We start from the raw sequence: 19,671 nt of genomic DNA, 5'->3' as shown, positions 1-19,671 counted from the left end.
GAACACAAGAGGATCCTGCAGGATGAGGCCCATGGCCTGCCAGCCTCCTGTTCTCACAGCGGCCAATCTGTTCTGGGAAACCTGCAGGATTTGAACCCCAGACCCCCTCTCCCCTGCTCTGGCTTCTGGCAACTGGGATTCAGAAGCATTTCTGCCTGCAACTGTGGAGGAGCCATCAGAAGCCCTCTCCTCCTTCGTGAATTTCAAAGCCATCCAGGTTGGTGGTCTTGTGGAAGGGAGTTCCACAGGTGAACAATACACTGCGTGAAGAAGTCCTTCCTTTTATCCATCCCGAATCTCCCTATGCTCAGCTTCGGAAGCTGAACTCTGGGCAAGCGCCTCTGCGTCCCCAAAGAGTTGCCTTCTCCCTGCGCCCCCTCAGAGCCTCCTGCTTCTCTTGCCACCCCCCCTGCGCCCCTCACCAATGCAGTGGGTGCCCTGAGGACTCAGCCAGAAGCCGCGGTCGCACACACAGGTGTAGCCACCCTGGCGGGGGATGCAGCGCCCAGGACCACACACTTGGGGGCGCCGTTCACACACGCCTTGCCCAGCATCTGGTGGGGAGAAATAATAATAATAATAATAATAATAATAATAATAATAATAATAATAATACCCTGCCCATCTGAATGGGTTGCCCCAGCCACTCTGGGCAGCTTCCAGAAATTAATAAATATTATTAAATATCATTACAGTGGTACCTCGGGTTACATAGGCTTCAGGTTACAAACTCTGCTAACTCAGAAACAGTGCTTCAGGTTAAGAACTTTGCTTCAGGTTGAGAACAGAAATCATGCTCTGGCGGTGCGGCAGCAGCAGGAGGCCCCATTAGCTAAAGTGGTGCTTCAGGTTAAGAACAGTTTCAGGTTAAGTATGGACCTCAGGAACGAATTAAGTACTTAACCCGAGGTACCACTGTATTAAATAATATTTAATAAATTATATACACACATATTTATATACACTTATATAATTTATTAAATAATAATATTTAAATTTTTTTTAACCATCCAATAAAAACCACATTAAAACATTCCAAATTATAATGCAATCAAAAAAGCCAAATATTCAATGCCATATTACATATCTTTTGGGCGACTTCCCATGCTCTGAAGTTCAGGGAGGGATGGTCTAATATCATACTGCATTTCTTAATTAGTTCAGCTTACAGCATATATAAAAACAATCTCGGAAAGGTAAAATAACTGTGAGACCGGAATAAGGACTAATTTATACTGGTGAGTTATAATGTTTAAATGTGTTGTAAAAATGTGTCACCAGGGGGCGCTGCACAGCAGTCAATGGGAAATTGCCTTGAGAGCTAAATAACGTTCTTAAAAACCACTGTAAACTGTTGAAATTGTTAGTAGGATTGGAATAACACTTATAGTTTTATGGTGAATTTTGGATATACTAGAGATGTAAAAGATTTGGACTAGTATAAAAGAGGCAGGCCCGTCCATGGATCACTCCCTTGCTGTGGCGAAGGGGCTTGAAGAACTCAGAGAAACTATGAGCTATGCCGTGCAGGGCCACCCAAGATGGACAGGTCATAGTGGAGAGTTTTGACCAAACGTGATCCACCTGGAGCAGGAACCGGCAAGCCACTCCAGTATCCCTGCCAAGAAAACTCCATGGACAAAGACAACAGGCATATAAAAGTTATGACGCTGGAAGATGAGCCCCTCAGGTCGGAAGGCGTCCAAGATGCTACTGAGGAAGAGCGGAGGACAAGTACAAGTAGATCCAGAGCTGATGAAGCGGCTGAGCCAAAGCCGAAAGGACGCTCAGTTGCGGATATGCCTGGAAGCGAAAGGAAAGTCCAATGCTGTAAAGAAAAATATTGCATAGGAACCTGGAATGTAAGAACCATGAACCTGGGTAAGTTGGAGGTGGTCAAAAATGAGATGACAAGAATAAATATTGATATCCTGGGCATCAGTGAACTAAAATGGAAGGGGAATGGGCGAATTCAGTTCGGATGACCATCATATCTGCTACTGTGGGCAAGAAACCCGTAAAAGAAATGGAGTGGCCCTCATAGTCAACAAAAGAGTGGCGAAAGCTGTACTGGGATGCAATCTCAAAAATGATAGAATGATCTCGATACGAATCCAAGGCAGACCTTTTAACATCACAGTAATCCAAGTTTATGCACCAACTACTGGTGCTGAAGAAACTGAAATTGACCAATTCTATGAAGACTTACAACACCTTATAGAAATGACGCCAAAGAAGGATGTTCTTCTCATTATAGGGGATTGGAATGCTAAAGTAGGGAGTCAAGAGATAAAAGGAACAACTAGCAAGTTTGGCCTTGGAGATCAAAACGAAGCAGGGCAAAGGCTAATAGAGTTCTGTCAAGAGAACAAGCTGGTCATCACAAACACTCTTTTCCAACAACACAAGAGACGACTCTACACATGGACATCACCAGATGGGCAGCATCGAAATCAGATTGATTATATTCTCTGCAGCCAAAGATGGAGAAGCTCTATACAGTCAGCAAAAACAAGACCTGGAGCTGACTGTGGCTCAGATCATCAGCTTCTTATAGCAAAATTCAAGCTTAAACTGAAGAAAGTAGGAAAAACCACTGGGCCGGTAAGATACAATCTAAATCAAATCCCTTATGAATACACAGTGGAAGTGAGGTACAGGTTTAAGGATTTAGATTTGCTGGACAGAGTGCCTGAAGAACTATGGGTGGAGGCTCGTAACATTATACAGGAGGCAGCAACTAAAACCATCCCAATGAAAAGGAAATGCAAGAAAGCAAAGTGGCTGTCCAATGAGGCCTTACAAATAGCGGGGGAGAGTAGGCAAGCAAAATGCGAGGGAGATAGTGAAAGATACAGGAAATTGAATGCAGATTTCCAAAGAATAGCAAGGAGAGACAAGAAGGCCTTCTTAAACGAACAATGCAAAGAAATAGAGGAAAGCAATAGAATGGGAAGAACCAGAGATCTGTTCAAGAAAATTGGAGATATGAAAGGAACATTTCGTACAAAGATTACCATAATAAAGGACAAAAGTGGAAAGGACCTAACAGAAGCAGAAGACATCAAGAAGAGGTGGCAAGAATACACAGAGGAATTATACCAGAAAGATATAGATGTCTCATATGCCCCAGGTAGTGTGGTTGCTGACCTTGAGCCAGACATTCTGGAGAGTGAAGTCAAATGGGCCTTAGAAAGCACTGCAAATAACAAGGCCAGTGGAAGTGATGGTATTCCAGCTGAACTATTTAAAATTTTAAAAGATGATGCAGTTAAGGTGCTACACTCAATATGCCAGCAAATTTGGAAAACTCAGCAGTGGCCAGAGGATTGGAGAAGATCAGTCTACATCCCAATCCCAAAGAAGGGCAGTGCCAAAGAATGCTCCAACTACCGCACAATTGCACTCATTTCACACACTAGCAAGATTATGCTTAAAATTCTAGAAGGAAGGCTCAAGCAGTATGTGGACCGAGAACTCCCAGAAGTGCAAGCTGGATTTCAAAGGGGCAGAGGAATCAGAGACCAAATTGCAAACATGTGCTGGATTACGGAGAAAGCTAGAGATTTCCAGAAAGACATCTACTTCTGCTTCATTGACTATGCAAAAGCCTTTGACTGTGTCGACCACAGCAAACTATGGCAAGTTCTTAAAGAAATGGGAGTGCCTGATCACCTCATCTGTTTCCTGAGAAATCTCTATGTGGGACAAGAAGCTACACTTAGAACTGGATATGGAACAACTGATTGGTTCAAAATTGGGAAAGGAGTACGACAAGGCTCTATATTGTCTCCCTGCTTATTTAACTTATATGCAGAATTCATCATGAGAAAGGCTGGGCTGGATGAATCCCAAACCGGAATTAAGATTGCCGGAAGAAATATCAACAACCTCAGATATGCAGATGACACAACCTTGATGGCAGAAAGTGAGGAGGAATTAAATAACCTTTTAATGAGGGTGAAAGAGGAGAGCACAAAATATGGTCTGAAGCTCAACATCAAAAAAACGAAGATCATGGCCACTGGGCCCATCACCTCCTGGCAAATAAAAGGGGAAGAAATGGAGGCAGTGAAATATTTTACTTTCTTGGGCTCCATGATCACTGCAGATGGTGACAGCAGTCAAGAAATTAAAAGACGCCTGCTTCTTGGGAGAAGGGCAATGACAGGCCTAGACAGCATGTTGAGAAGTAGAGATGTCACCTTGCCAACAAAGGTCTGTATAGTTAAAGCTCTGGTTTTCCCAGTAGTGATGTATGGAAGTGAGAGCTGGACCATAAAGAAGGCTGATCTCCGAAGAATGGATACTTTTGAATTCTGGTGCTGGAGACTGCAAGAAGATCAAACCTCTCCATTCTGAAGGAAATCAGCCCTGAGTGCTCACTGGAAGGACAGATCCTGAAGCTGAGGCTCCAAGACTTTGGCCACCTCATGAGAAGAGAAGACTCCCTGGAAAAGACCCTGATGTTGGGAAAGCTGGAGGGCACAAGGAGAAGGGGACGACAGAGGACGAGATGGTGGGACAGTGTTTTTGAGGTTACCAGCATGAGGTTGACCAAACTGCGGGAGGCAGTGGAGGACAGAGGTGCCTGGCGTGCTCTGGTCCAGGGGGTCACGAAGAGGCGGACACGACTAAACGACTAAATAACAACAACAACAACAAAAAGAGGTAGGAGAAAAATGATTAACAATAGGATCCACAAAGGGGAGGAGGGAAGTCGAGGAGATTCTATGGAACTTTGTTTTTTATGTTGCACGTTGGGTATGTGATTGTAAAACTGTAATTTGACAAACCAAATAAATAAAGAAAAGAAAAGAAAAAGAGAGCTATATAACGTGGGGTTTTTTCTTAGTGTTCCGTTACTTCTGGGTTGCCGCGGAGCGCAACCCGAAAATGCTCAACCTGAAGCAACTTTAACGCGAGGTATGACTGTACAGTAAATTGATTATTGCTTTTATTTTATGGATCAGTGGTGTTGTTAGATAGTAAAATCCATGTTAAATTGCTGTTTCAGGGGTTGTTTTTAAAAGTCTGGAACGGATTAATCCATTTTGCAATACTTTCTATGGGAAAGCGCACCTTGGTTTCGGAACGCTTTGGTTTCGGAACAGACTTCCAGAATAGATGAAGTTTGAGAACTGAGGCACCACTGTATCAGTGTAGATCCAGCCTAAGACTGGCATAAGCTTTCAGAGCATCTCTGTGGGCTTTTCTGAACGTTTTTAGCAGGCCCCAAAAAAGCGCAGAGAAGGCACCGCTGACGGGTGTCAATCGGCAGGGAGTTCCAGAGTGTAGGCGCTGCCACATTAGAATCGGGCATCTAGTCAAATTCCCTGCCAAGCAGGAATCTTTCTGCCAACGTGGGGCTCAAACCCACAGCCCTGCGAGCCTCACACTCGACCGACTGAGTCTATTCGAAGTTCTGGCTCCCACATTGAGGCACAATGCCTCCCTCCCCCCTGACTTGCCCGCTTTTCCTACCTGGCACAGGTGGGTCAGGAGACTGGGTTGGCACACGCCGGGGAGGCTGGCGCTCCGGCAAGGAGGTGGGCGGGGGGCTCCAGCGCACTGCAAGGCGGGGAGAGAGCTGGCGTGAGGAGGGGAGGGGGCAAGGACCCCCCCTAATGCCCAGCCCTGCAAGATGAGAAATGGCACCAGCCCATCTCATCCAAACTGGCACAGACTCTGCCAGCCTTAGAAAGGAAGAACTGTACAATTGGAAGGGACGCCAAGGGTACTTGCGGGAGTCGCAGCCGGGGGCTGATGCTGTGCCAGGCAACACCAGGAGAACTGCCCACCCTCTGCCCCCCCCCCCAGTTCCACAAACCAGCCCGCCTTGCAGGGATGGCCTGCCAAGGCTCCCCTTTCCCCGCAACATCCAGATCAGAGAAGCCACCCTCCCTGTGCCCCAAGAGGCCGAGTCTGCCATGGGGAGAGGGGCAGAGCAGGAAGGGGGGGCTCTGGCCTCCCCCCAGGGAACATACGGATGGATGGCGCTGTGGTTGTTGCCAGGGGGGGTCTGGCAGCCGGATCCCGACCCCCTTGCTGGCGACCGACGGGCACCCGGGGCAGGTCCTGGCCGAGGAAGCGGGTGTCGTAGCGCAGGTCAGAGGCCGAGTAGTGGTAGCCGGGTCCTGCCGGGCAGATCTCCTTGAACCCGTCTGCCAAAGAGAAGGAGATCAGTGTGGAGAGAGGGGTTTATTTTTGGGGGGGGGGAACCCTCAGCTCCCCCACTTCACTCTGGAGCCTGCTGGGCATTGCCCTCACAGCCTCGCCCGACTTAATCCCAGACTGGGGCTGGTTGCCCTGGGCAAAAGGTCCTCTGCACTCATGAGCAGAGAGAAAGCTTGTAGAATGATGGAATTGGAATAGGACCCTCAGCGGTCATCTAGCCCAACCCGCCATCACACAGCAAAATTTGCTGTTCCAGCCCAGGCAAAGCTGGCTCCCCTTCCAGCCTTTGATCCCGCCATCCGGATGTCTCCCCATCGCCCCCCTCCCTGGGCGCCCTCCTCACCTGAGCCAAAGGGCGGGCATCGCTCGCAGGCGTGGCCCCAGGCCTTGCCCACGCGGCTGCAGCAGCAGATCTGCTTGGTGATGTTGCGCAGGATGGGCAGGGAGCAGCTGCCCTCCCTCAGGACGCGGAAGCAGGGGCCCTTGGCCTCTGAGATCACGTGGTGGGCTGCGGGGGGAGAGGGGGGCCTCAAAATCTGCACATGTGGTGGACGTGCAGTATAGCTAAAGCCTGCTGGGATATGATATACAACAGGGGTCCGCAAATGTTTTCAGCAGGGGGCTGGTCCACCGTCTCTCAGACCTTGGGGGGGGGCTGGACTATATTTTGGGGGGGAAATATGAACAAATTCCTAAGCCCCACAAATAACTCAGAGATGCATTTTACCATATTTTTCGCTCCATAAGACGCACCTAGTTTTTAAAGGAGGAAAACAAGGAAAAAATATATTCTGAACAAAACAGTGGATGTATTTGTGGTTCATGCTGTGACCACAGACATGTGATTTGACGGTGAGTTTGGGGTAGTTCAATGCAAAAATCCTGAGACTCCCTGTGGATCCGTGCTTTGTAACCACATTTTTGCACCATTGCGGCCCCACGAAACAGTGGGTGCGTTGTTTTTTGGTGCAGGCTGTAGCCATGGACATGCTATGTGATCTGATGGTGAATTTGGGGTGATCCAATGTAAAAATCCTGAGGATCCATGGGCTTTTACCTCCCCCCTCCCAGGCAGCCTCCTTTATCACTAGCGTCCATTATCTCCCTCCTGACCGCTTGCTGATCAGCGGCTTTGTTTCAACACCCCCTTCCCTCTTTCCAGGGACCACGCATTCGCTCCATAAGACGTACAGACATCTCCCCTTACCTTTTAGGAGGAAAAAAGTGCTTCTTATGGAGCGAAAAATACGGTAAATAAAAGGACACATTCTACTCATGTAAAAAACATGCTGATTCCCAGACAGTTCCCAGGCCGGATTTAGAAGGTGATTGGGCCGGATCCGGCCCCTGGGCCTTAGTTTGCCTACCCATGATATACAGTGAATTGAAAAAAGATCTTTAAATATACTTTTATTAAAAAAAACCCAGAGGCTTTTCTATTGGGTATTGTGGGAGACGAAATTCCAAAAGTAGACTTAAATAAGTTTATATATGCCACCACGGCTGCAAGGACACTTTTAGCCCCAAAATGGAAGCAGCAGGAACTTCCAACTTTGGAAGAACGGCAGATAAAAATGATTGAATCTGCAAAACTGGCAAAGCTGACAGGGAAAATCCGAAACCAGCGAACTGTTTGAAAAGGACTGGCGTAAATTTATACAACATACTGTATGAAAGAACATTTTAATTTGAGAACGTTTGTTGTTTTGATTTAAAATATTTTGTAATGAAAATTTTTGAAACTGATTTATAGATACTAAAGTATTTTTTAAAAAATATATATTAAGAAGTTAAACAGGATTATATATCAATGCTAAGAGGATTGTGATTACTTAAGAAAGCTGTAGGGGAGGGAGTCGATGCTCAGTATGAGCAAAGTTGTATGTGATGATATGATTTGATATGAATGTGACAAAGGAAAAAGATGAAAACTTCTGCATATATATATATATATATATGTTCTGGTCTCCTCTGCTCAAAAGGGAGATGGAGACGGCAGCGTCAGAGGAGGTTTTCAGAAAAGGGCAGCCAGAATGAGAAGGGGGCAGCTGGACTCCCCTGCAACAAAAGGCTGCAGCGTTTGGGGCTTCTTAGTTTAGAGGAAAAGTGAGTGAGAGGCGAGAGTCTGTAAAATTATGCCTGGCCTGGAGAAAGTGCAGAGCTTTCCCCGCTCACTCTCTCAAAGCACTAGAACTGCTGGACATCCCACAATTGGGAAACGCTGTGGGAATTTGCAGGCAAACATAAGTGCTAGTTGGTGCATGAAGGGGTTAAGACCATAGAGTTAGATTCCTAGATTCAGCTAGGCCACGCCCCCCTTATCTGATGAGGGAGGAAGTGAAGCCTTCTCTTCCTGTTCTCTCTCTCTGAGCCATGTAACAGACCAAGGAAGCCCTGTCCAAGCAAGCGCCAAGTGCAGAGCATGTGTTTGGAGCTACCTTTCTGTATTTCCTACCCAAGAGTATTCCGCCTGTGTTTTCCTTGCTGCTGCCTGGATAAATGCATGAATCTGACCTTTGGAACATTTTGTAAGTAAAGCATTTTAAACTTGGCTGGACTAGGTGGGCCATTGGCCGGATCCAGCAGGCTCTGCTCATGCAACCAGGAACAGGAGGCGGGTTTGGAGGCCTGCCACACCCCCACTCCACCCCCCAGCGCCCCACGCCGGTGCCAGGGGTGCCCGACTTACAGATGCAGCTGCTACGAGACGAGTCGAGGATGTACCCCTCGTGGCAGACGCAGGCAAAGCTGCCGCGGGTATTGGTGCAGTCGCCATTGTGGCAGAAGCTGCCCTCTGCGCATTCATCCACATCTGGCCATGGGGGGGGTGAGAAAGAGGGTGTCAGAAAAGGCCGGGGGGGGGCAGATCCAGGCCCGTCCTGGCAGGATGGGTGGGCAGCAAAGGCCCCTCCTGGGAAGAAGCCTGGGAGCCAGGGGATGGACTTTGTGGGGGCTCTGCCTTGGCCCCTAGAAGGATCCAGGGGTGGAAAGCCCCCCCCCAAACCAAGGGGTCTTCGGCCAGCCCAGCCCCACTCACCAATGCAGGATCCATTCTGCCGGCGGAAGCCTTTGGGGCAGGCCACTTCGTTCCTCCCCACAGGGCTGGCGTCCCCTTTGAGGAGAGAGAGGGCGGTTGGAGGAGCCCTTTGCTATATCCATGCCCCCCCTACCAAGACCCCCCCACCAGTGACACTTTCAGGGCTGCACCAAAAGCCACATTAAAGGGGTGTCCCATGGCCCAAAAGGGCAGGAGTTTGGGGCACCCCTCCTCTCCCCAACCGGCCCAGGAGGGTGTGAGCCACGTCCTCCTTCCCAGCCCCCCCCAAGCCACTACCCCTTCTTCGGAGAGGGTGGGGGCCCAGTTGGCAACCTTACCCACGTCGCCGTTGGCGCAAGGCAGGCACTCGTGGACCCCCCAGGCCAGGCCGGCCCCCCGGCAGCAGATCTCTCGAGTGCGCAAGCCGGGCAGGGGGGCACTGCACTGAAAGAGGAGGGAGAGAGTCAGTTGGGGGGTCCTAACCCAGGAACCCCCCCCCCAGCATCGCCCAGACCTTGGCTGTTCCAGGGAAGCCCTAAAAGCCCAGCTTTCATCGGCACCTGTAGGATAGGGCACGGTTTGGCCCATGACAATCCCTCTATAGGGCAGCCCCCCCCCCCCCAGAGCAGAGGGGCTCCCTTCCCCGCAAAGCCACGGCGACCCCCAGGGTGTGCACAGTGCCCTCTGCTCACAAGCGTGCAAAACCTTTGTGCATAGGAGCCCGTGTGGCGTCGTGGTGAGAATGTCAGACTAGGAGAGACCTGGGTTCGAATCGCCCCACTGCTTGGGTGAGCTTGGGCTCAGTTTCCCTCTCAGCCTAGCCTACCTCACAGGGCTGTTGTGGGGAATACATGAGGAGGGAGGACCGTGAATTTGAGCTCCTTGGTGAGAAAAAAGGCAGGCTGTGATAATTCAATAAAATAATATAAACCCCATCCTGTTCCCTTGCTTGTTCAAGCCCTAAAAGGGGGGTTACCAAGTGCCCCCCTGCCTTAAAGAAGACAAGAGGACAGAACAAAAGAAAGTCCTTCTTAACGGCACCACAGAGTTAAACTGTGTTCCTGGAATCGGCATAGAGAAGACGACTACGATCTCCCTCTCTCTTTCTGCCTCTCTGTCTCCCTCCTGCCTTTCTTTCTTCTTTCTTCTTTCGTTCTTCTCTCTGTGCCCCTCAGCCCCCTCCAGCCAGTCCAGCTGCTGCCATTTCACAATCGCCTCTTTTGGCACAGATGGCGACCCCCTCCCTCCCGACGCAATCATCTGTGAGCCGCTCTTTCCGGGAGTCTCTTGGCCTCCGGTCAACCCAAAGCGCTGAAATCCAGCCATTTCGCTAAAGAGAAACCCCTACCAGGGCTTGCCGGGCCCCCCAACCTCACCCTGCTGGGGCCGAGGCCTCCAGGCCCCCCTTGCTTTGCTCCCGGCGGGAGGGGGGGGAGAGACCCCCATCAAAAGGGCCCCATAAACTCCTGTTTCTTCTGGTTTTGGAACAGCACCTGCTGCCTCCAGCCAAAGCAGATGAGTCAGCCGGACCCCCTTGCCAAAGAGGCAGCGGGGGGCTCAGCCACTCTCTGCCCCCTCTCCCCCCCCGTCTCCACTTCACATGAATTCACAGCTGTGCTTCCCTTCTGGCAGCGCAGAGCTGGACTGCGGAACTCCCTGCCACCGGAGACAGCCACGGCCACTAACTTGAATGGCTTTGAAAGCAGATTCTAGACCGGGGGTCAGTAACCTTTTTCAGCCGGGGGCCGGACCACCGTCCCTCAGACCATGTGGGGGGCTGGACTAGATTTTGAAAAAATATATGAACAAATTCCTATGCCCCACAAATAACCCAGAGATGCATTTTAAATAAAAGGACACATTCTACTCATGTAAAAACAGGCTGATTCCCGGACCGTCCACAGGCTGGATTGAGAAGGCAATTGGGCCGCATCCGGCCCCCGGGCCTTAGGTTGCCTACCCCTGTTCTAGACAAACCCACGGAGGAGGGGGGCACGACCCCCGGCCAGGACAGCTGCCTTCTTCCCTTCGAATGCACCTTCGAATCCCAGCCAGGCTCGTCTTACAGAGGCCGATGTTGACCGCAGAACCTCCAAGCCAAGGGACAGTCTACCTCTGAAAGCCAAATAACGGGAGGAAGCTCTCGCACTCGGGTCCTGCTTGTGGGCTTCCAATGGAGGCACCTGGTTGGCCACTGTCAGAAGAGGAAGGTGGGCCAGGTGGGCCAATGGCCAGGCTCTCCTTCGGCCAACGTGGGCCCCGGGTTACGGGTGCCCAGTGTGTGTGACGCGATGCCATGAGCTCACGCACCCAGCGCCCTTAGAACCTAAATTCCAGTGGCGCCGGAAGTCCGGTTCCAACTTGTCACAGTTCTCGCAAGGCCTCCGACCGCATCTGCAAGATCTCGCTTGGCCTCGGACGTGACTTCCAGGGCTTCACAAGGGGGTCCCTGCGGATTGGGTGCTGAGCAGCCACACCCAAACATTTTTGGGGTGCTCGGACTCCCTATAGTTGATGCCCCTGCTTCTTCCATTCTTATGGAACCTCCAGGTCCAGAGGCAGTCTATCTGGATCCCTAAGTTCTTTTCTTATGCTTTATTGGTTTTGAAAACTGTACAACAGAAATGATCAAGAGAAGTTGTTATCAAAATTAAAACTCACTGGTTGATACTTGTTTTGTACATCATTCTGGAATTCAATTTAACATGACCTGGATTTCTAAGCTCTTGGGGGTATTTGGCCACTGTGAGAAAGCTGGACTAGGGGGGCCACTGGCCTGATCCTGAAGTCTCCCCTTATGTCTTTAAGAACTGAGAGCTGCTGGCTTTTTTAAGGAACAGTGGGAGACCCCTAGATTGCCCCCATTTACAGAGGATTTTCTAAGCAGACCCCCTTTTTTTGCCCTAGAGGGCTGAGTTGCAAGTGAGCTGATGGGGGGGGGGTTTGGTCCTCTGCATTCTGTATGAGCCACAGCCGCCCCCCGCCCTCCCCCATGCTCCCCCAAGTAGTACCTCTCCTCCGCGGAGCTGCCGGAAGCAGTATCCGAACCCGGCCCCCTCTCCGTAGCCCCCGCTGGGGGTGTCTCGGGGGCTGCTCTGCGCCAGGACGCTGTAGAGGGCCGGGCGGGAGAGGGGGAGGGCGTTGGCGTCCCCCGCCGGCTCCTCACTCACGCGCTCCACCTGGTGGATGGTGACCGAGGCCTCGGGAGGGTGCTGCACGTGGACGCTGGCCAGGGAGGCCACACCTGGGGGGGGGAGAGACGGGTCAAGGGGGGGCAGAGAGGGAGGCTGAAGGGGCCATTGAGCCCCGAGAAGAGGGGACAGAGAGGGATCCCCAAATACCAGGAAGGCAGGCAAGACCCAAACCAAGGAATTTGGGGAATCGTAGAATTGTGGAGCTGGAAGGGAGCCCTGGGGGTCATCCAGCCCACCCCCACCAAGTCTTGTGCCCTGCTGTTGTTTTATTGACTGGAGTTTAGAAATTACTTATTGTAACTGGTAAGAGTGGATTTCTGTTTAATCTTGAAGTGCTGATATTTAATAGTATTGAGCCACTTGGACTTGCCGATTGGAAGGTCGGCGGTTCAAATCCCCACGACGGGGTGAGCTCCCGCTGCTTGGTCCCTGCTCCTGCCAACCCAGCAGTTTGAAAGCACGTCAAAGTGCAAGTAGATAAATAGGTACCACTCCAGTGGGAAGGTAAACGGCGTTTCCGTGCGCTGCTCTGGTTCGCCAGAAGCGGCTTAGTCCTGCTGGCCCCAAGACCTGGAAGCTGTACGCCGGCTCCCTCTGCCAGTAAAGCAAGATGAGCACCGCAACCCCAGAGTCGGCCACGACTGGACCTAATGGTCAGGGGTCCCTTTACCTTTACTTATATTATTTTAATGAACGTGGAATGTTATTTTATTTGCATATTGTATATTGCATTATGCATATTATCTTATTTATGTGATGTCAGCTGCTCTGAGCCTGGCTTTGGCTGGGGAGGGCAGGATATAAATAAAACTGATTATTAATTGATTATTATTATTATTATTACGCTTCTCCCCTCGCCAACTCCCAGCCAGGGAAGCAAGGCAGAGCCCTGCCTGCTGCTTCTCTCCCTCCCTTCAGCGCCTCTAAGGTAGACTGCTCCTGCCCATGGAGGCTCCAATGAGCCCCCGGCCCTCAAGAGGCCTCTCCCCTGCCAAATTCCTCCTCCTGCTTCATCCGCGCCTCTGAGGCTCCGGCTGCGTCTGGGCGGCTTTGGCTGGGCGGGGAGGAGGAGAGACAACACGTCCCATTCCTGCCGATATCTCCTCAAATATTTGCAAGCAGGCAGCGTGTCCCTCTGCCTTCCCCCCCCAAAAAAGAATTCCAGGCATCCCTCCAGCAAACATTCATCTCCTCTGTCGCTGGATGTCTGCTCCGTCCCTTCCTGGCTGGCGGAGATCCCTTTTCCAGGAGCCCGGCCCAAAAAGGAGTCCCCCGCCCCCACCCGAAAGGGATCTCCTGCCAGCGCCAAGCAAGGGAGCCTCCTGCCCCCAGTCACTGGGAACCACAAGTCGGTCTTGTGTTCGAATCCTGATTGCTGGTTTCCCTTGGGGGCACCTGATTGGCCACTGTGAGAACGGGAGGCTGGACTGGAGGGCCTGATGGAGCTGTCTATCTCGAATGCTAGGCTCTTTGGGGGGGGGGGGTATTTGGCCACAATGAGAAGAGGAGGCTGGACTAGATGGGCTCTTTTGGGGTTCTTATCCCTGAGCTGTAAGGAGGGGGGGGTGTCTCTCCTGCCAACGCAAACCAGAATGGTCTTGGCTGTGCTTGACGCAGCATGGCCCTGTTGGCACCCAAGGGTCCTCACGGCGCAGGAAGCCGTGCAGCGCAGGATCCGGCCTCGGACTCTCACCGGCTTCCCAGCTGGGCGTGTTCCCCCTCCCCAACAACCACACCATTTAACTCCGAGATTCCCAAAGGGGGTGGTGCAACCACAAAGGGATGCAGTGGCGTAGCACAGTCAGGTGGTACCCGGAGCAGAAAACTTCTTGTCACCACATTGAAATTATTAAAAGAAGGGAAAATAAGATACTTATGTCCTGGGGGAGGGCGGCAAGAGGCAAGGGGGCAGCGGGGGGGGGGGGTCCTCTCAGACACCTAAAATATCCTGCTTTTAATTAGATCTTGCTGAAATATGCAACGAATTGTTACTGCTTAGAATTTCACGGTGTTCTTTCCTTGACAAGTCGTGCAATGTGCTCTTCTGAATAACGGCTGGAGAAGCCCAGCCAGATTGGTGGGGGTAGAAATAATAAAAAATATTATTCATTCTTACTATATCGATGCTTTTTGGGGGGTGGGATTACGAATCCAAGGCGGGCAGGGTGCCCAAAATGACTTAACTGCGTCCTGGAACCTCCTGCCCCCTCGGCTCCATCCTGTCTCCCCCCTTCCCTTACTCCTCTTAGAATCCCAGGAGGGGAGAGCTGGAAGGGACCCCCCAAGGCCATCTAGCCCAACCCGCCGCCACGCCGCCCCTCTCCCGGCCCCGTCTTACCGTCACGCTCCTCGCGGTGGTTGGCGATGGGGAGGGTGTAGGTGGACCTGGCCATGGGCTGGGCCCCCCCCTCGGCCTGGGCGCCGGTCTCGCGGCGGGAGGGCGCCTGCTGTCCGTGGGGCCGAGGGAGGGCTGGGATGTGGCAGAACTTCCCCGTCCAGCTGGGGGGGCAGAGGCACTTGTCCTTCTTGAGGCAGACCCCCCCATTTTGGCAAATGAGGGGGCAGAGGACTGGGGGGCAGAGAGAGAGAGAGAGAGAGAGAGAGAGAGAGAGAGAGAGAGAGAGATCAGGTCAGCAGCCACACCTGCAGACAGGAGTCAGAATCCAGTGGGGTGTTTTCCTTTTTCGCCTAGTTGGAAGAGAGTGTGGCCTAGTGGTTAGCGCAGGACCAGGACCTGGTTTGAAATTCTGCCCTCAGTCCTTGGGTGTCCTTGGGGGCCAGCCGCTGCCTCCCAGCCTGGCCTCCCTCGCAGGGTTGTTGTGGGGGTCAACGGAGGAGGGGGAGGACCTTGAGCTCCTTGGAGAACAGGCAGGGCTATAAATGCAATAAAATAAATGCAGCAATAAAATAAATCCCTCCACCTTCCCCATCTCTCTCATCTCTCCTCCTTGAGAGGTCCGGAGGAGGTCAACACGAGAATGGGGCCTTCTCTGCAGTGGCTCCCCATCTGTGGAATGCTCTCCCCAGGGAAGTTCTCCTGGTGCCTTTGTTATACACCTTTAGGCGCCAGGCAAAAACGTTCCTTTTAAGCAGGCCTTTGCTTGAACTTATTGACATCCAACACCCTTTTAGAATGTGTGGGGGGGTGGTGGTGGTATTGTTTTTGGTTTGATTTTATATGTTGTGGTCTGGTTTGTGAACCACCCTCAGACCTCTGGGTATAGAGCGGTGTACAAGTTGAATTAAATAATAATAATAATAATAATTGCAGCTGCTTCCCAGGACAGAGGCCCCCCTGGCTCTTTGGACCCCCCCCCCCGTGTGCACAAAGGCTGACTCTCCGTCCAGGGTGCAGACTCTCCCCCGGGGGAAGAAAAGTCTCTGGGGACACATGACTCTGGGGAGGGGGAAGGAGGAGAGAGCCCCGGGGTCCCTCACCGCTCTCAGCCCTGCAGCTCAGGGGAGGGGGCATCTGACGACTTCCCCCCCCCCCCGGGTCCAGAGGTTGCAGATGCAAAAGAGGAGCTGCTCCATCTTCAACCCAGGGTCCCCCCCCCCCTCGGAGGGCGGAGGGTGCCAAGGAAATCATGTTGGGATTTTAACAAAGGAGCCTTTGCAGCGGTTCTTACCCAACCACAAAATGCTTTCAGGGTAAGAAAATTTTCCAAGGCTTTCTGCAAATAAGCGTCTCCTTTTCCTAGCCCCCTTACCCTCCCCAAGAGAGAGGCGGCAAAATACCTGGAGGGGGGCTTCCAGGAAGGTTCCATATCCCAGTGGTAGGCACCTTGACATTCACCAACCCCCCCAAATAAAAGTCTGTACGTGAGATGCCCCATATTGCCCCGCAGAGACGTAGGAAGGGCAGGTGGTACCCGGTGCAGAAAATTTCTTATCAGCTCCCCCATTGTTTGGTTGTTGTTTTTTTTGCCTGCAAAAATGGTTTTATGTTATTTCATATTTTCTTACAAAGGAATCATCATCATCATTGTCAGAGCTGCTTCCAGATCCTAGCTCACAGAGGATCACGCTAGCCAGCGATCATTAAATAAAAGTCTTTATTGAGTTACAGTTTCCATTCTCAAGCTGCTGCGTGCAACTCTACGTCTCATGGTTAGATCGGCGAAGCTCCATCTGAGTCTCCGCCCCTTGTACACCAACTTAATATCCTAGCCTTGCTCCACCTTTTCCGCCTGACTGTTCTTCTCTGGGTCCCTCTGCCCCCCGGGGTCTCTTCCTTCCGGGATTCCTCTGACGCTGACGCTGACCCCCCTGACTCTTCTCCCTCCTTTCGGCGGGCTTTAGGACCTGGCTCCCTTTCCGGGCTGCCTACTGCGCCACCTTCCTGTGCATTTGAACTTGGCACGCGCGCCCAACCTTCCACCTTCCGTCTGACCGTTTCTTCGCTCCCCGATGGAGGTGTGGCCACTCCTGACTCGTGCCCTCCCCCCTGTTGTGAGCTGCCAGCGCTTGATCCCTGGCGCCCTTCCTCTTCCCTGCTCTCTGGCGGTGACGCTGGTCCTGATTTCCAACTGCTCCCCTCTGAGTCCCCTCTGGCTCTATCTTCCTGGGGTGTCCCCCTAGGCTCCCCCCTTGCCCTGGCCACTGGTGCTCCTTTCTGTGAATCTTCTGATTCACTGGAAAGACTCGGAGATCTCGGGTCGTCGTCATCACTCATCTTTTCTTCTGCCTCCTCTCCCTCGCTCTCTGTTTCCTCCCTTGCCCTTGCCTCTGCTCCTGAACCCCTGACATCCATCCCCCCCTCGAAGCCCCCTCTTCCCCCCTCCCCTCCTTCCGGTGCGGGATCTGGGTGCTGCCGTGTCAGGGGGACGAATGTCGGATACAGTTCGCTTCCCGTGGCGGGCCGCCATCCGAAGTCTTCCGGTTCTTCCTCCCTGCTCTCGTTGACGACGGTCACCTCCGCTTCCATCTCTGTGCCGCCGTGCTCGAAACCCGGGTCGTCCCCGAAAACGTCCATGTCCGTCTCTCCCTCGTTGCCTTCTGGAGACGTTGCTCGTCCTGGACCCTCCAGCCACCTTCTGCGGAACTGCTCCTCTGGTCGATCATCCCACCAATACGAGGGTTCTGAAGCAGATCCCGAGGGTGACCCCTCTGGGGAACGGGCGTCTCGTGTCGGTTCCTCGTCCGAGTCGAACCCCCGGAACGTGCTGGCTGAAAGCGTGGGCGTGAAAAGCCAGTCGTCGAAAAAGTCTGCTGGCATTGGCCTATGTGGGAAGAGGGCATGAAACTCTTCTTTGAGCAGAGGTTCGTCTAAAGCGTAGCCCGGCACCCAGCTGTTGGCACTGGCCGGGGTGCCCTCCTTGGCGAGAAGGTATTCTACCCCCTCTTCCCCCCATCTGGAGTCCAAAATCTCCGTGACTTCGTTGATGCGCTCCTCCTGTGCCACTCCCCCTTGCCCGGTTCTCTCTCGGAGCGGACCCGGTGCCGTTCCTGGTTCCTGAAACCTGTGAGGTGCCTTGTAGGGAGTGAGCACCGATCTGTGGAACACCGGATGCATTCTGGAACCCTCCGGAAGAGCCAGCCTGAAAGCCACCGGGTTGACCTGTTCGTCGACTTGGTAGGGCCCCAGTTGTTTATGCCCTAGTTTCTTCTTCGCCAACGACCTGGCCGGCACTGCGTGGGCTGCTAACCAGACCCAGTCTCCCACATGGATCTCTTCGCCAACCCTTCTGTGTTTGTCCGCTTGTACCTTGTATGCGTGTTTAGCCAGCTCCAGGTGCCGCCGCAGCTGATCGTGGACCTCCTGCAACTCCGACGCGAACGCATCTGCTGTCTGCGGCTCCCCCTCCCCCATTCTTTCCAGTCCCGGGAAGGTTCTAGGGTGCCTCCCGTTGTTGGCGAAGAACGGCGTGACCCCCGTGGACACGTGCTTCGTGTTGTTGTAGGCGAACTCGGCGAGAGGCAGGTAATCCACCCACGTCGCAGGCTGTTGATTCGCATAACATCTCAGGTACTGCTGCATGATGGCATTGACCCGCTCCGCTTGCCCGTTGGTCTGCGGGTGTCTAGCCGACGCCAGGTTGATCTTGACGTTCAGGAAGCCCATCAGCCTCTGCCAGAAGTTTGAGATGAACTGTCGCCCTCGGTCGGACAGAATAGACCGAGGCAGACCGTGAACCTTGAACACGTGGTCTATGAACAGTTTGGCGGTTTGTTCCGCCGTGGCCACTTTCGCACACGGAATGAAATGTGCCATCTTGGAGAACAAATCCACCACCACCAGCACAGCCGTCTTGCCCCTCGAGCTGGGCAGATCCGTGACAAAGTCCAGGGCCACTCTCTCCCATGGCTCGAACGGAGTTTGCAGCGGTTCCAGCAGTCCGGCCGGCGGTCTGTGCACTGGTTTGGCCCTCTGGCAGGTGTCACACCTCGCCACGTAGTCCGCGACTTCCCCTCTCATTCCGGGCCACCAGAAGTCTCTGGCTACTAATTCCACCGTCTTCTCCTTGCCAAAGTGCCCGGCAGTGGGCGCGTCGTGCAGCTGCTGCAGTACCTTGGCGCGAAGTTCGTCTCCCGGCACGTAGATGGCCCCTTTACGGATGAGCAAACCATCTCGCAGCTGGAACTCGTCGGTCGCTGCCGTGCCCCTGTGCACCTCTGCCATCTTTGCTTGCGCGAAGGAGTCATCCTGCAACGCTCGTCGCACCGCATCCAGGTCAACTGTCGCCGCCGCGCACGCCCACACTGTCGGTGCGAAGATGTGCATGGCGGCCGCTGGCGTTGCCTCCTCCAGATACTGTGGCTTACGGGAGAGAGCATCCGCCATGATGTTGGTGTCCCCCGGGACATACTCTATTCGGAAGTCGAAATTCGCAAAGAACTCAGCCCAACGTATCTGCCTCTGGTTCAGGAACTGTGCCGTGCGCCAGTGCTCTAGATTCTTGTGGTCCGTGCAGACCTGCACCGTGTGCTTGGCGCCGATCAGGAAGTGCCTCCACGCTTTGAACGCTGCATGAATGGCCAGCAACTCCCTGTCCCAGATGGTGTAGTTCTGTTCGGACTTGCTGAGCTTCCTTGAGTAAAACGCTCCCGGCCTCCAAACCCCCTGCGGGTCTTTCTGCAGCAGGACTGCTCCCACGGCTCTGTCCGAAGCGTCTGTCTCCACCCTCATCGGCCTGCTGGGGTTGACATGAAGCAGCTGCTCTTCCGACGCGAAGAGACGCTTGAGTGCCTGAAAGGACTGCTCCGCCTGCTCTGTCCAGATGAACTTCTTTTTCTTGGAGCTGAGCGTGTCCGTGATGGCCG

The 19,671-nt window shown here is 52.9% G+C and overlaps 1 protein-coding gene across 2 annotated transcripts in view; it reads right to left on the bottom strand.

Annotated features, from left to right (window-relative positions):
* The window catches only part of LTBP4 (latent transforming growth factor beta binding protein 4), a gene marked incomplete at its 5' end in the record, with an annotated part of 67,557 nt that overhangs the window by 25,676 nt on the left and 22,210 nt on the right, over positions 1-19,671 (bottom strand). For both annotated transcript variants that reach the window (XM_081018590.1, XM_081018591.1), the window contains 9 exons: positions 423-554; positions 5,485-5,571; positions 5,988-6,164; positions 6,521-6,685; positions 8,867-8,989; positions 9,215-9,289; positions 9,553-9,658; positions 12,226-12,458; positions 14,747-14,977. In XM_081018590.1, coding sequence (XP_080874716.1) covers positions 423-554; positions 5,485-5,571; positions 5,988-6,164; positions 6,521-6,685; positions 8,867-8,989; positions 9,215-9,289; positions 9,553-9,658; positions 12,226-12,458; positions 14,747-14,977 — 1,329 coding nt within the window. The remainder of the gene's footprint in view (positions 1-422; positions 555-5,484; positions 5,572-5,987; positions 6,165-6,520; positions 6,686-8,866; positions 8,990-9,214; positions 9,290-9,552; positions 9,659-12,225; positions 12,459-14,746; positions 14,978-19,671) is intronic.

This window comes from Podarcis pityusensis (assembly GCF_964106645.2).
Source record: "Podarcis pityusensis genome assembly, chromosome: 8".
Taxonomy (NCBI): Eukaryota; Metazoa; Chordata; class Lepidosauria; order Squamata; family Lacertidae; genus Podarcis; species Podarcis pityusensis.
Note: the sequence above shows the minus strand (reverse complement) of the source record. Positions and strands in the feature narration are given on the sequence as shown.